The 15,732-nt window shown below is 36.2% G+C and overlaps 1 protein-coding gene across 4 annotated transcripts in view; it reads right to left on the bottom strand.

Moving 5' to 3' along the window:
* MSH1 (MUTL protein homolog 1) overlaps positions 1-15,732 on the bottom strand; it is a 512,649-nt gene that overhangs the window by 147,134 nt on the left and 349,783 nt on the right. For all 4 annotated transcript variants that reach the window (XM_089392823.1, XM_089392822.1, XM_089392821.1 and 1 more), the window contains exon 16: positions 4,258-4,464. In XM_089392823.1, the coding sequence (XP_089248949.1) occupies positions 4,258-4,464 (207 nt within the window). The remainder of the gene's footprint in view (positions 1-4,257; positions 4,465-15,732) is intronic.

The raw sequence follows: 15,732 nt of genomic DNA, 5'->3' as shown, positions 1-15,732 counted from the left end.
TGGCCTCATACAAGTAGCCCATTGTGGGCTTTTCACCATCAACTAATCGAAGAACCTTTAACAAAGGTTCAGTAATGATGCACACCTCCTGCACTACGGCCCAAAAGTTTTCCTGGTATGAAACTAATCTGAATATGGCCTCTCCCTCTAGTTTGCGGCTAAATGTCAAAGCACGCCATACATCTGAAAGAAACATTCTCTTCACATCACGCATAAAATTCAAGATAGATTGAAGAAATATGAAACTGGTGGCAAACTGCGTAATGGTGGGACGCACCAACTCCTTGTTGTTGGTGAATGTTCTCATCAAATGATGCACAGATGCATGATTATATATAAATTTTGTAATGTTTTTTGATGAGTCAACAATATCTTTGACAAAAGGAATTTTTCCTATGTCCTCCAACACACATCAATGCAATGTGTAGCACAAGGCGTCCAAAATAAAGTAGAATGTCTCTCCATAAGCATCTTGCCAGCAGCAACATAATTTACAGCATTGTCCATTATGAATTGGACAACATGTTCTGCACCCACCTCCAAATTAAACACATCAAGCAAATCACATAATAATTTTGCATCTTTTATATGTGCAGATGCACCAACAGATTTCATAAACATTGTCCCCTTGGGACAATTAACTAAGAAGTTTATAAGGCTTCTCCCCTTTTGATCGGTCCAACCATCTGACATCACAGTGCATCCTGTGTGTATCCATGATGCCTTAAACTCCTCCAATCTTTTGGTGCAACCAACCTTTTCATCTTGAAGAATGCGGCCTCTAAAGTCATCATAAGAAGGGATTTTGTACCCTGGGCCAACAATTGCAATAGCATCAATAGCAGACTGGAAAAATGGATTATTCCTTACAATGTTGAAAATAATATCACTCCAAAAAAATAACTTGCCCAACAACTTGTCAGCTTCTTCTTTCTCTGTGGTTGTATCTTCCGGATTCATCGCATCTGTTGTTTTAGTGCATCGACGTTTCGAACCAGCCTCTGTGGTTCATCATCAGGATGAGAATTATTGAAGAAGTCAGAGATGGGATATGGTGAATAAATAGGTGAAGATAATAGATGGTTGTGAACCAGCGGTGTTTCTAGGAACAAAATATCATGAAGTAGCTACAGGGTTGGTTGTAGATACTAATGCTAAAGTAGAACCAATGCCACTATCATATTCACCTCCTAACACTCTATTTCCTGCTAGTTGATTCCTCAAATCTAACTTGGATAGTTTGGCTTTCTCTACTTCTTTGAATGATCTGAGGGCTCTTTGCATTATTTCCAGATTTGTATTGGTGCAAGGCCCTACTTGATGTCCAGGGAGTTTTGCAAAGTGATACTTCAATCTATAAACCCCCCTTGTCATATGATGCCCACACAACTTGCAAGACAAGTTTGATCTATCAAACCCTCCATCAAGTTCACCAAATTCCCACTGAGGGTCCAATTTCCTTGGCATGTTTGTAGCCTGGTTGAACTCGAGTTTTAATGTAGGATGAATTTTGAAGTTGAACATAGGGCACAAGTAAAATAGCAAGTTTCAAAAAAAAAAAAAATTACATACATGACACAACACATTGAATTTTTGACAACAACAACAAAAAAAACTTCAACTCAATGCAACAATAATAGAAAAGATGCACATTCAAACCCAAACAAAAATGATGCAAAGAAATAGAGCACAAGAAGAAATTAAACCCAAGTTGTAGGAAACGTGGGACCAGGGTTCGTTTCCGTACGGAAACGAAACAAAAATGGAGAAACCTGTACGGTACGGCCCAAAAACTCATTTCCGGCGGTATTGGCACATTTCTCGAGGAGCAAACGTGGCCAGTATGGCCGGAAACGAGTTTCTGCGCCATACGTCGGAGTTTCCTCTTGTAACTTGACTTTTTCTTGTATTTTTTTTTATTTTTTCGCTTCTAACTTTTTATTGGGCAACTCAAATATCCTCTAGATGCTTCTAGATGTCTCTCAAGTTATAAAAAAAAGGATTTTTTTGAGTGAGGCAGCCGAATGTTCAAGCCTATGGTCCTATTGTTGATATGTAGTTCATGATAATGTTAAATTCTTAAAGCAAAAGGATGATATTCTCCATTATTTTTCATTTTCATCCTTTTACTTAAATTTTTAACATTACCATGAAATAACTTAGGATGTTTGAGAGTGGTTTCGCCCTCATTGGATTTCATATGGAGAACGTAGAATTTTAGATCTCACTCAAAATCCAGTAGACTTATCTGTCTTTCAGGATTTCAGGATTGGGGGGATTGCAATGTTTCCATCGGATTTTGTCATGTACTAGGCTATGGAACTTGTATTTAATCAATAGAACCAAGCCCTCTATGCATGGGAGACTCCCAATAATCAAGAGCATGTAGGGTACTAGGGTATGAAACTTGTATTTAATCAAGAGCACTAAGGTTGTTCGACTATGTAGGAGGAGACTCCCAATCAAGCACGAGACAAGAAATTAGAAATTTCTCGTGGCTGATTTTGGATATTTCTATTTTCATTATGTGATCATTCATGAGAAAATGTGATGTAAATTTAGAGACTTATAGTTTATGCATTGACAATTTAATCACAATGTAATAAATTAGAATGTATCATATATGCTTTATGATTGCACATATTTCTTAAATGTCCTAATATATAGATATATATATATATATATATATATATATATATTGTGTTTCCCCGTTTCCAAAATTTGGGGAGGTCACGTTTCGTCCCTGTGCCCGTTTCCCCGTTTCATGCAACTTAGAATTAAACTAATAAATCTAACAATCAAGTTTTTGCATTTTTAACCAAAATGAACCCTCTCCACTCTATGCAACAAAAATGAAAAAAAAACACAATCAAATCCACTAAAAAATCCACTAAAAAATCATTGATAATCAATGAGTTATAGAAGCCCAAACAAAAACAAGAAAAAAACCAAAAAAATTGCCAAATTTGGTGCCCATACTTGGAAACCACGCTTTGCCGAAGAAATTTGGTCCAAACACGAATTTGTCTTGCTTGGGATGCTAAAATCTTTTGTTTTTCTCCTCCTCTGCCCTAGTAGTCGCCTTCCTCTCCTCCTCAACTCTCAAACAAGCCCGCTGTCTGCAAAAAATGACAAATAAAAACCAAAAATTCGCTTTAAAAACGCGTTGTTTCGGACCACTGCGATTTTTTCCCGTCGAATCGTGATTTTTTCACGATTTCTTGAAAAATAAAAAAACTCTTAAAAAATCGCCCGATTTAATCGACAGCTCGAAAAAAGCGCGATTTTTTGAAAACATCGCGATGTTCGCAACATAGGTATAGATCTCTTTAGACGCCTTCTAGAGCTAGGGCAAACCTTCTAGGGCTGCGCATTCTCTTAGGGACTCTTCCTTCCACTAAAACCCAAACAAGTGAAAACGAAGAAATCACAAGAGGTGTGTACCAAATGACTTGCAAGCCACCTCTTTTTATAGTAAAACGTTGAGGATAGATGGGGGCAATTTGGTAGCTGGCCGACCTTGACGAATTGTCGCATAACACAAATAAATTCATATCTCCATGAATATAAGTCCGAATCAGATGATCTTTAGATCGATCCTACACCTCTCAATGAGAGGAGTCCAAGAAAAATATCAGCTGCCATAAATAAGAAGACGCACATGGAGTTTGGCCTTAGTTGCCAATTTTAACAAGTTCATTTAATAAACTATACACAGTAGAACGGGATACATTCAATCAAAGGGATAAAAATAAGTCAATATTCCTCCAAAGGCATGGCCCATCAGTGATGTAACCCACCTAACTCAAATGATCAGAATCTCCATAGATAATGTCAAATATTGTGTAATAAACCAAGTAAGAATTGATGGTGCAATTGCATACGATGTGATATTTTCCCATATGTTTAATTCAGCATGGAATATGTATCCAAAGTGACCTTGTAATGTGATTCAACAGTTCATAAAAGTTGGTAGGCAACGAAAAAATCAACAAGGCATTAAATTTTATGTGCACCTCTATATATCTTTCTGAATGTTGTGATTCTAAAACTAATCATTCTTCTGACCAGAACTAAAGGAGCAAATAGAAATCAAATAACATTACCTTCAACTAAGAATTGCGTGTATTAAGTTAGGGAGATTAAATACTTCACTCCAAGAGAAGGTATTATTTCACTCTTGGAAAGATGCAATTTTTCTTTGTAGAAAGCAACAGAAATGAACAAATGGTTAAGGAAAGCAAATTACAAACTTACAGCCAAGCACAAGGCTTTAGCAGCTTCATCAACTTCCAGGAAAATATCCTCTGCGTGGACTCTTTTCACACGACCTTTCCATGAAGATTCCATATCCATAAAAAATTCAGCAGGTATAAATTCAGAACAGGTGACTGCCTGGTCTGGTTCTCCCTCGAGTACAATTATCTCACCAATTGCATAAGCAATCTCTATACATTCACTTACCTGTAGATGTAGTTAAGATGCATCAGATATGCCCACAGAATAAAAAAATAAAAAGTAAAATTTAAAAACATCAGTCATAATCTTAAATAGAAATTCAAAATACGCATCATGGAATGTCATTGCATTTGGACCATTAATTATCTCGTTTCTTTAAACAAAGAATACACAAAACATCCTCCATACTATATTTACATTCCTGGATTCTCACTAGTGTGAAATAATCCAATGAGATGATGGAACATATTGGGCATGCTTAATCATAGATGAGGAATAATACACTGACAATTTTTCTCTCAGAGAAGGCCCACGCTTCACATCAGTTCCTTGACATGGGAGGCAGGGGGCAGATTTTGGAGTTTGCTGAATAGAAACCCCAGATTTTAGGGAATGATAGGGGACATTAGGATATAGGATACACAGGGGTGAGTGTGCCCTAGTCAGAAAAAACTATAGAAAACATGAAAAATATTAGTTTTATTTCAATGAATCATGACTAATCACAAATAAACACAATGCACATTACAGTGAACCAAGATGGAACTCTTTTTGTTCCAGGCACAAGCAATTGCTTCTGCTAACAAGTACCACTCTTGTTATTGCCCTCAGTTGCAGATATCAGCAATATATTGTAAGCTTTCTAAGTCCCCAATACCATCAACCATAAATTATTATGATGTTTTATGGGATATGAAAATATCATAATATATTATCAAAATAGCATGAGATCATAGAAAATATTAGTTGGTTTAGGATATCTTTTAAATTCCTTGGAAACTATAGCTCATTACTAAAAGGAAAAGCACAGGATTTAGAACAAGCAGGTTACTCACTGTTTCCTTGACCCATTAACGGGCAGAAGAAAGCAGCACTGAGAATTAGAACAGTCAACAAAAAGGACTATGGAACCAAATCTCACCCAAATTCTGAAATAGCCTCCTCACAAGTGCCCTAGGGACAGATATATCTAGTGAGCTCAAGAGAGCAAAAGCCAAGCACAAGTACTGAAAATAGAAATGTTGCCAGAGCCATTCATCAGTTGGGTCAGAGATTTTTTTTGGGTTCGCTCTGCTTGCTTGGCAAGCTCAGGTTCCACAATTCCTTCATTCTGATGTACTCTCTTCAGTGGATTAATAAAATGGCTCAGTGATTTTATGGCTATCTATCTGTGTATCAATTTGCTGGTTGTGTGTTTATTTATGATTATTTTATTGTTCAAGTTCATTTCTGGTATATACTCTTAAAATGTCCATTAGGGACATTACAACAATCATGCTCCAATCGAGGGCATTCCTCCGTTAAGTCTCTCCCATGCCACTTGTCATGCTCTAAGCCTCCTCTTGTTGGAATATTCAGCAATACTGAGAAGGGGGGGGGGCAGCGTGAATCTGTATTAGCAATTTTTAACTTCAAAAACTTCTAAATACATCCATAGGTATAACGCAAAGCACATAGATATACATGACACAGAGATTTTTACATCAAAACCATGGAATGTTTTTCTTAATATATATAAAGAGTACAATCAAATTCATCAGCACCAACTCCCTGGTTTATCAGCACCAATTGAAAGGAAGCACCAACTCCCTGATTTATCAGCACCAAAGTTTGTACAAGAGTCAATATTAGTCAAAGAAAGTTCGTCCTCCTGGCAGTTGCTCCTCCGTCCTTCACATAAGCACTTGGATTCCCAAACATGATCTTCTTAGTAACAAAACTTCCCTCAACAAATGATCCTCGAACTCGGCCTCCTTATCAGCAAAACTTGGCTTTCATAGGCCCCAAACTAGGAGTGAAACGTTCAAAAGTGTGTCAAAAATCCTTCCAAAATAAGCCAAAAATCCTTTCCAAAATAAGTCAAAAACCCTTCAAAAATGAGCCAAAAATCCTTGCCCACAAAGTCTTTCCAAATCAGCTCCTCTTCACTTCTAGTTCATGAGGTATGAATCTTAGAATTCCTTATTTTCTTCACTTGTTTAACAGATCCTAATTTGCTTGAACAAATGACCTGAAATGCTCCTTTTCACTCCTATTTATAGTGCATTCGGGGTCTAGAAAGGGCCAACTTGTCCACTGGCTGGACTGGCTTGTGCAATTGTTAGAATGTATAGTGAATATTGGAAAAATAATTTCTCCTCAACCATGACGAGTTAGAGGGAGTGCCATATACCGTTGGAAAGGTCTCAGAATAAGTTTTCCAATCATATATGTTACACTTCTATTTGAGCTTTGTAAATAGAGTATAAATGCATTCAAAGATAGGGTATCCAAAAATGCATTCAAAGATAGGGTATCCAAATGGGGCATCAAAAATCTAGAAACAATATCTGAAATATCATTTCTCCTCAACTGTGAAGAATTAGAGGAAGTGAAATATACCATTGCAAAGCTCTTGAAATAAGTTTTCCAACCATGTACATTATGCATCTTGTTACCCACCAAAAGTGGGTGACCCCATAGGAGAAACTTTTTCTCCTATGATCTCTTCCAGTCAACAACCCATGACAGCCACTAGAAAGTCGATGATGATGTGCCATTCATATCTCCGCCCCTTGCATCAGTCATATGTTTCCTCGCCCATTTGGAAAGAACGCTCGGAAGGTGGCCTTCTAATCAAAAGGTACTTTATTCATTATCCAATCCGGCGCATATGCTTATTTGTATTTGGGCATTTGACATGTATTATGGGGCATCCTGGAAAGAAGAAAGGATTTGAGCATAATTTAGTTCCCTCACCTTCAATGGGGGGTCAATCTTTCATCCTAGTCCAGTGGAACTTGTTGCTACACAAACTAGTAGGCCTTGTAAAGAGGCAAAAAGCTAGAGAGCACAACAACACTTGGGACAGGGGCCCACAATCAGCATAGCGTGAGTCCCCTACTCTTCTCAGATTTTCACCGACGAGAGGAGTCCCAGTACTACTCACTCGTGATAAATGTCTCGACTCTCTATGATAGGTTTGAAGTGAGGCAAGATAGCTCATTCAATGCAAAGGTTCAACAAAAGTACGAGCTTTGGGAGGAGTTATTAAGACTTTCCAAAAAAACCCCTTGGAAAAGAAACTACATGAGACTTAGGGTTGAAATTTGACACGATATATATCCGCATCCAAGTTCAAGGTAGGGAGGGAAAAGGAAATGAATGATTTACTTCACCATTTGCTAAAGCAATCGCCTTTAAAGAATCCCTAAGTTGAAGGATTGCCTTCTAGGGTTCCCTTTTGATGCGACAAGCAGGGCATCAAAATTTATGGAGAATCCACAATGAGAATTCCACCAAAACTTAGCACCTTTAGAGGAGACACAAAGGAAGATTTCTATCCAAGCCAAACTCAAAATTTCCTCCTCTAATGAAATTTGCACCAAGCCCTAGATGAGCCTCCTTATCCTTAAGGGGACAAAAAATAAAGGTTTAAAACAGAGATAATTTTGAGCTTTTGATGACCACCAAGGATTTAGGATCAATGCCTAGCCATTGGGAGATTTGGAGTCATGAAAGATCTTAATATGGGAAACTCGCTCTTCAAGGAGACCTAAAGGTTAAGGCTTTGCTACCCCTTTAGATATTTATACTTCTTAGACACTTGTTAATGGAGTTTCAAGGATAACATGCAATAATCCCCTAGGAACATTCATTCATTCACTATCCAATGAGTAACACATGCAAAAATTCTCAAGAGTTACAATTTCAAACAATATTCAATAACTAGGGCACATTAATAACCATGAGACATTATTCCATGCATTAGACATTAGAAAAAATCAGAAATTCATCAATAAAGAGCACTTACAAGATAGTGAAGAGTATATCCATCCATAACAATGCCAATTAGAAGCTCCAAAAATGAGACAAGATTATCCAAACATCAAAATTCATCCATAATCCTCCAAAACTGTCCACAAATTGCAAGTTTGAATTTTCTAAATAGGATGAAAATCCAAGAGTTCATGGTTTGAAATGGGAGAGAGTCTCTCTAATTTATACAAGACTAAGTAGTTTGAATAACAAATGAAAGAAGCCCCCTTTACATACGTAATGTGCTAAGGAACCTACCCATGGTTACAAGGAAATCATGATGGCTTTTTAAAACTATTTTATATCACTCCAAAGCCCACACAGGGCAAACATCATGCATGCGTGGAGGCCTAGAGGGACGGCGTTGAGGCCTCTTGTGCTAAAAATGTGGGAGAGGGCCTCAAAAATCATGATGAAGAGGGTGATACCATCCTTACTCTTCGAAACATCTTCGAGACCCCTATTTTCGGTTTGGGGCTCCAAAATGGGTCTCATGGTTCTCCTTTAGGTTAGAGCCTGAGAACACATCAGGGTGACAGGGTGGTGCTAGGACAAGTTGGAGCCTATGCAGGGTGTTGGAGCATCCTTTCAATTGGAGCTAATAAAACAAGGGTGTTGGAGTGTCCTTCCAGTTCGCGCTGGTAAATCAAGGTGTCGAAGCATCCTTTTAGTTGGAGCTAATAAATCAAGGGGTTGGAATCTCATTCCAATTGTTGTTGGAGAACCTTGGAAGTTGGAGCTTCTTGTTGATATAATCTTTAAAGACCCATATTAAAAGCAACTAGTGGTTTTTCTCCCGAAAGGGTTTCCACCTAAAAATCTCGTGTCTACTGTCTTTGATATTGTGCATGTCGGAAAATGTAACTAACTTCGGTCTTCATAATGTCTTATGTACTATTAATTTCATGTATTTGATGTAAAGAAAAAAGAAAATTATTATTATTATTATTATTATTATTATTATTTATTGCACGGGTTTTATGCTCAATGTCAATTTAGCTTAAGGTCAAAGCACCCATTGTGTGCTTCTAGGCTAAGTTGCATGAAACAGGGAAACGGGTATGAGTTTCTGAAACGGGCACAGGTGCGAAACAAGACCCCCTCAAATTTTGGAAACGGGGAAATGCGAATATATATATATATATATATATATATATATATATATATATATATATATTAGGACTGTTGTCGCACAGATTGTCACGACAACGCTCAGACCGGGGGCTGTCACCCTAATCCCCGATCTCTCTGTTTAAGCCTGTCTCCTGCGGCTAAGGGGGGTAGACCCTATGGGAAAATGAATGACCAATTGAGGACCAGTTGGGTTGGGAGACACGAGGGGGAACAAGCACTTAGTTGATTTAGAAGTTAATGGACCAGTGCCTTATGGAGCTAATGATTAGATATCGCAGAAATATGAACCATGTAAAACAAATATTTATCATCAAATAACCCAAGCAATGATTAACTTTTATCAAATGCGAGAAAATTCTTAATGGCTTAATGATACTCCAGCAATTTAAAATTTCGAAAGATAAAGCTCAATACACAATCACTTAAAATGCTAACCAGAGATCACATTCATGTAGTTAATCTTCATATGAACATTTAAACATTAATTCCCACATCAACATTTTAGACTCAGCAGAAAAGATGAAACCTAAGAAATTCCTGAGGCAAGACTCAAACTGGCAAAAAAAAATTTAAAAAATATTTTTTTTATATTTTTCAAATAAAAGAAAATTAAAGACTAAATGAAACGTTGAATCAAAAATCTAAATAAAACTAAATTAACTTATTAGTCTTCATAAAACTAATTTATGTGTCATGATTAGTCTTCATGGCCTCAATTTCCTTAGTATGCTAATTTGCATGATCTCTATCTCCCTATTACGCTTTTCCAGGTGGGTGCATAAAATTCTCACATCATTGGCGTAATTAGTTTGATTGATCTCCATATTTTTTACCAGTAGCATTAGTTCTTGTATAATTTGCTTATGATCTTCCTTTTCATTGTCAACACTGTTTTTACAATTTGTTCCTACTTTTCCACTATGATCTGCAATGGCACAAGTGGATGGCAAATTCTGATATGAAGCATTGTCTTGAAATCTTTCATCAACAGCGGAACCTTTTATAAGATTACTTTCATTCTGTTGCACAATTTTAGGGGCACAAGGCGAGCTATCTGGATCACCATATCTATCTTTAAAAGCATCGACAATGTCTTGCAAAGAAGTGAAGGAATCTTCAGGACAACTATTAAACCAATTCAAAGCATCATCTTCTAAAGAAAGGACAAATAGATGCATTTTGACATCTTCATGATTATACTGAGGAGATCTACAATACATGATCATTATACGAGTAAACCAGCCTAGATGCTTTTTAACAGCGACTGAATCACCACCCGAGAACACAAGTAATTTAGAAATGGCCACCTCCGGAATATCATGGCGAACATTAGTAAAATGACATGGTTTAAACGAATAATCCATGATGAATAATAAGGGATCAAATGGATGATAGAAAGAGATCTCTGCTCAAGAAAATTAATAAATGAAACCAGTGGAGTCGCCACTTGAACAATGAGTCAAATTCTAGGATCCAAAAAGTAACCAACAAGCTGATATGATAGAGGCTTCTTGTCTGGGAAAAATAAGAAAATGGAGTCGCCACCCAAACAAGAAACAAATCGAAGGGAAGTTGCTGATATGACGAAAGATAAGGTGATGAAAAGATCAAAAGACGCCAAAGAATGTTGGTCGTTTGACAGGCTAATGAATGGCGTAAAAGATGAGATGATGCTAAAAAATTTTGACTCTGCCAGCTCAAATGAAAAATAAGAAAGAAGAAATAATGATGAATGTCGAATAAACCAAGGACAGAAAAAACTCTGTCCCTGGCAACGGCACCAAAAAATGTTGTCACATAGATTGTCACGGCAATGCTCAGACCGGGGGCTATCACCCTGATCCCCAATCTCTCTGTTTAAGCCTGTCTCCCGCAGCTAAGGGGGGTAGACCCTATGGGAAAATGAATGACCAACTGAGGACCAGTTGGGTTGGGAGGCACGAGGGGGAACAAGCACTTAGTTGATTTAGAAGTTAATGGACCAGTGCCTTATGGAGCCAATGATTAGATGTTGCAGAAATATGAACCATGTAAAACAAACATTTATCATCAAATAACCCAAGCAATGATTAACTTTTATCAAATGCGACAAAATGCTTAATGGCTTAATGATATTCCAGCAATTTAAAATTTCGAAAGATAAAGCTCGATACACAATCACTTAAAATGCTAACCGGAGATCACATTCATGTAGTTAATCTTCATATGAACATTTAAACATTAATACCCACATCAACATTTTAGCCTCAGCAGAAAAGATGAAACCTAAGAAATTGCTGAGGCAACACTCAAAATGGCAAAAAAAATTTTAAAAAATATTTTTTTTATATTTTTCAAATAAAAGAAAATTAAAGACTAAATGAAACTTTGAATCAAAAATCTAAATAAAACTAAATTAAAAGAAACATTTTTATTTTTATTATTTTATTATTTTTATTTATTTATATATTTTTATTTTTTTAATTTTAAAACAAAAATTAAAATTAAAATCTAAACTAAAACTAAAACAAAACTTGAAATTATTAAAATCTAATCTAAACTAAAATAAAAAGGAACTTTTTTTTATCTTTTTATGAATTTTTTTTTTATTTTTATGATTTTAAAATGGAACAAAACTTACCATCCAAATAAAATCTAATTTAAAACAAAAAATTGATTTTTATATTTTTTATAAAGATTCAGGATTTAAAAATAAAAATAAAACTAAATTCTAAAACTAACCATTCAATTCTAAAATCCTAAACTAAACTTAAATCTAAATTTAAAATAACCTAAAGACTATACAAAATCTAAACTAAAATCAAAATCTAATTTAATTTATGAAAATTGACTTTTTTTTATTTTTTAATGTTTTTTAAATAAAACAAAACTAAAAAAAAAAAAATTACGACTCTAATCAAAAAAACAAAACTATACAGAAATGAACTAAAATAAATTTAAAAGCTAAAAAAAGAAATTTACAATTTCAATCTAAAACTAAACTATACAAAGCATACGTATTTTTTTAATTTTTCAAAATAAACAAAATTTAAATGAAACTAAAAATTAAAACTAAAACCCTAAATGCTACCTACGTTAAACTTTATGCCATTTCAAAACCCAAAAATCGAATTTTCTGCCTACGCTTATGAAAGTTGAAACATGCGTTTGTCTCTGCAGGACAGCGGCTGCAAAGGATTTGACCACGCAGGAAGAAAAAGACGCAGAGAAATAAACTGCGCAGAACCTGAAAGAACTTTCCCAAAAAAAATGATACGCTGATCTTCAAACCCGCACGCCTGGATGATTTTCGATGGCAGGAATACACAGAAGAAAGCAAGGTGAAGATGCAGAAGGGATAGCAGCACATAGGCAGAGATGGCAGCTCGATGGTAGACGCAGCGAGGATTGGAGTGGGATCAGCTGAAGGCAATGTTGCGTGGTATGACGGAGGAGTCACAGCAGTGCCAGAATGGCAGCTTTGAGAGTTATTTGCTTGAGGTGAGATGAAGAAGAATCTGGAATGCAAAGATGGATGAGGACAGGGATAGCGTGGAGAAGGCGATCGAAAGGAGTTGAGGGTGGCTGTTGGCAGTTGAAGGAAGCCACTGAGATGAGCAAACAACTGCGTAGGGAGAAGGATAGGAACAATGAGGATGGTTGTACGTAAGTGCGGAGAAACCCACTTCAAAATAAAATTCTTTTCCTGCAACGCAAATGAAACTCCAGACAGCAGAACTATGTTCCTGCAGAAAACTGATTCTGAGGCCAGATCTTACCCTCGAGGGCATAGATCTGGCTTCAAGATTTAAGCTCACCTTCAGATCTACAACCTGAAACGGCAGAACAAACACCCAGAGGTAAAATGTGCCAAAAATAAACTGAAAACCCTAAAACCAGCTAAACAATTTACAGTATTTACAGATCTAAGGCTCTTTAGTAGCCAGATTTGTCAATAATCACAGTTGTATTATCAGAATTTAATTTTAATGTGAGACACTTCAAAAAACCCTGCATGCATTCATAAAAAATTTCAAATGATAAGCCCGGGATCAAGAACTCGCTGGGCTCTTTCAGAAAACACAATCCGAGAGTTGGCTAGTTCAGCCGATAACTTCCCCTAGCACCCGGTAATCTAAAAAAAAGGATTTCATGCACAGCTTAAAATCAACCATTAACATAGAGGGAGAAAACAATAGTGAAACCTAGATCAAATGGAGATACCTGCCACTATATTTCAGAATCTAAACTATCATTCAAACCCCAAAGATTAGACAAGATACCTGTTCCTAGATCAATCTTCATTAAGCTACCATCAATGGCTGAAAATAAAATTATGCAAAAAAATAAAACAATCTTACAGCATTTCCAAAAGAGTAACACCAGCAAGATTTTTAACCCCAAAGTCTTTCTTTATTGCACAAAAATGACTACAAGAGAACTTTCTTTAGCACCAGACTCTCAGATCTAATATGATCTCAAATAACCCCTAGCACCCTATTTAAAGGAAAATTTCCCAACGGCTAGTTCGAGTGATCCATGTCAAAACGATCTCGACCGTCAATGAGGATCAAGATATCTCTTAATCTCATCCGTCGAATTTTTAATGCATTAAAAAATTGAAATTCTGCATTTATTTACTCAAAATATTATTATTTAATTATTTTTTAAGTTTTTATTTATTTTTTAATTTATTTTATAAATTTTATTTTATTTTTTATTTTTTAAAATTTTTATTTTTTAGTTATTTTTTAATTTTTTAATTTTTAATTTATTTTTAAATGGATCCTCGAACTTATCCTTTGGAAAAATGACCTAGGACCTAGGACTTGGGACTTTTATGAGGGGATTAGAACATTTTCTAACCCTCAAGACACTTTACATCATAACTTTTACAACTTTACATCTCAAGGGGGAAAACCCATTTGACATAGACCCTCATAAACCACCCAGTTCTGCGACACAACTATAATCTAGCAGATTAACACACTAGGATTCTCCTAAGATTCTAATGACAAAATCCATGCCGGATTTGGGGTTCGGCTGAAGGAAAACTCTGCCGATCACGGATCGGTGAGACAAAAACCTTCCAAAACGTAGATTATCACTAGGAAATTAGGTCCACCTAGGCAATTTACGTACATGACTCATATCTGCTAAGATTATTTACAATTCACACATGCAGACTGGGTTTACAACATAAATTGATCAAGTCGACGATGACTGTCGAAAGGCACGGACACGTTGCTCAAACGTTATCCCTTTTGCGAAAAAGGGGGCGTACTGCTAATGACTAGTTGACACATAGTGGTCAACAAGGACATTTAAGAAATATGTGCAATCATAAAGTATATATGATACATTCTAATTTATTACATTATGGTAAAATTGTCAATTGTCAATGCATAAACTATAAGTCTCTAAATTTACATCACATTTACTCATGAATGATCACATAATGAAAATAGAAATATCCAAAATCAGCCATGAGAAATTTCTAATTTCTTGTCTCGTGCTTGATTGGGAGTCTCCTCCTACATAGTTAAACGACCTTAGAGCTCTTGATTAAATACAAGTTTCATACCCTAGTACCCTACATGCTCTTGATTATTGGGAGTCTCCCCTGCATAGAGGGCTTGGTTCTCTTGATTAAATACAAGTTCCATACCCTAGCACATGATAAAATCCAATGGAAACAATGCAATCCCCCCAATCCTGAAATCCTGAAAAACAGATAAGTCTGCTAGATTTTGAGTGAGATCTAAAATTCTACTTTCTCTATATGAAATCCAATGAGGGCGAAACCACTCTCAAACATCCTGAGTCATTTCATGGTAACATTAAAAATTTAAGTAAAAGGATGAAAATGAAAAATAAAGGAGAATATCACTTTTAAGAATTTAACATTACCATGAACTACATATCAACACTAGGGCCATAGGCTTGAACATTCGGCTGCCCCACTCAAAAAACTCCTTTCTTTTATAACTTGAGAGACATCTAGAAGCATCTAGAGGATATTTGAGTCGCCCAATAAAAAAATTAGAAGCGAGAAAATAAAAAATAGAAATACAAGAAAAAGTCAAGTTACAAGAGGAAATTCCGACGTACAGCTCGGAAACACGTTTTTGGCCATACTGGCCATGTTTCCTCCTCGAGAAACAGGGCAGTACGGACGAAAACGCGTTTCTGGGCCCTACCATATGGGTTTCCCCGTTTTCGTTTTGTTTCCGTACAGAAACGGACCCTCTGCCCACATTTCCTGCAACTTAGCTTCTAGGGCTTTGTCATGGAGTCAAATAGGTCAAAGAGTCATTGTAGTATGTAAACGACCCTATTGGGCATCATGTATCAAGTCAAAGG

Source organism: Pinus tabuliformis, chromosome 1_1, assembly GCF_031772625.1.
Source record: "Pinus tabuliformis cultivar Carrire ecotype Pingquan chromosome 1_1, CPIR1, whole genome shotgun sequence".
Classification (NCBI taxonomy): Eukaryota; Viridiplantae; Streptophyta; class Pinopsida; order Pinales; family Pinaceae; genus Pinus; species Pinus tabuliformis.
Note: the sequence above shows the minus strand (reverse complement) of the source record. Positions and strands in the feature narration are given on the sequence as shown.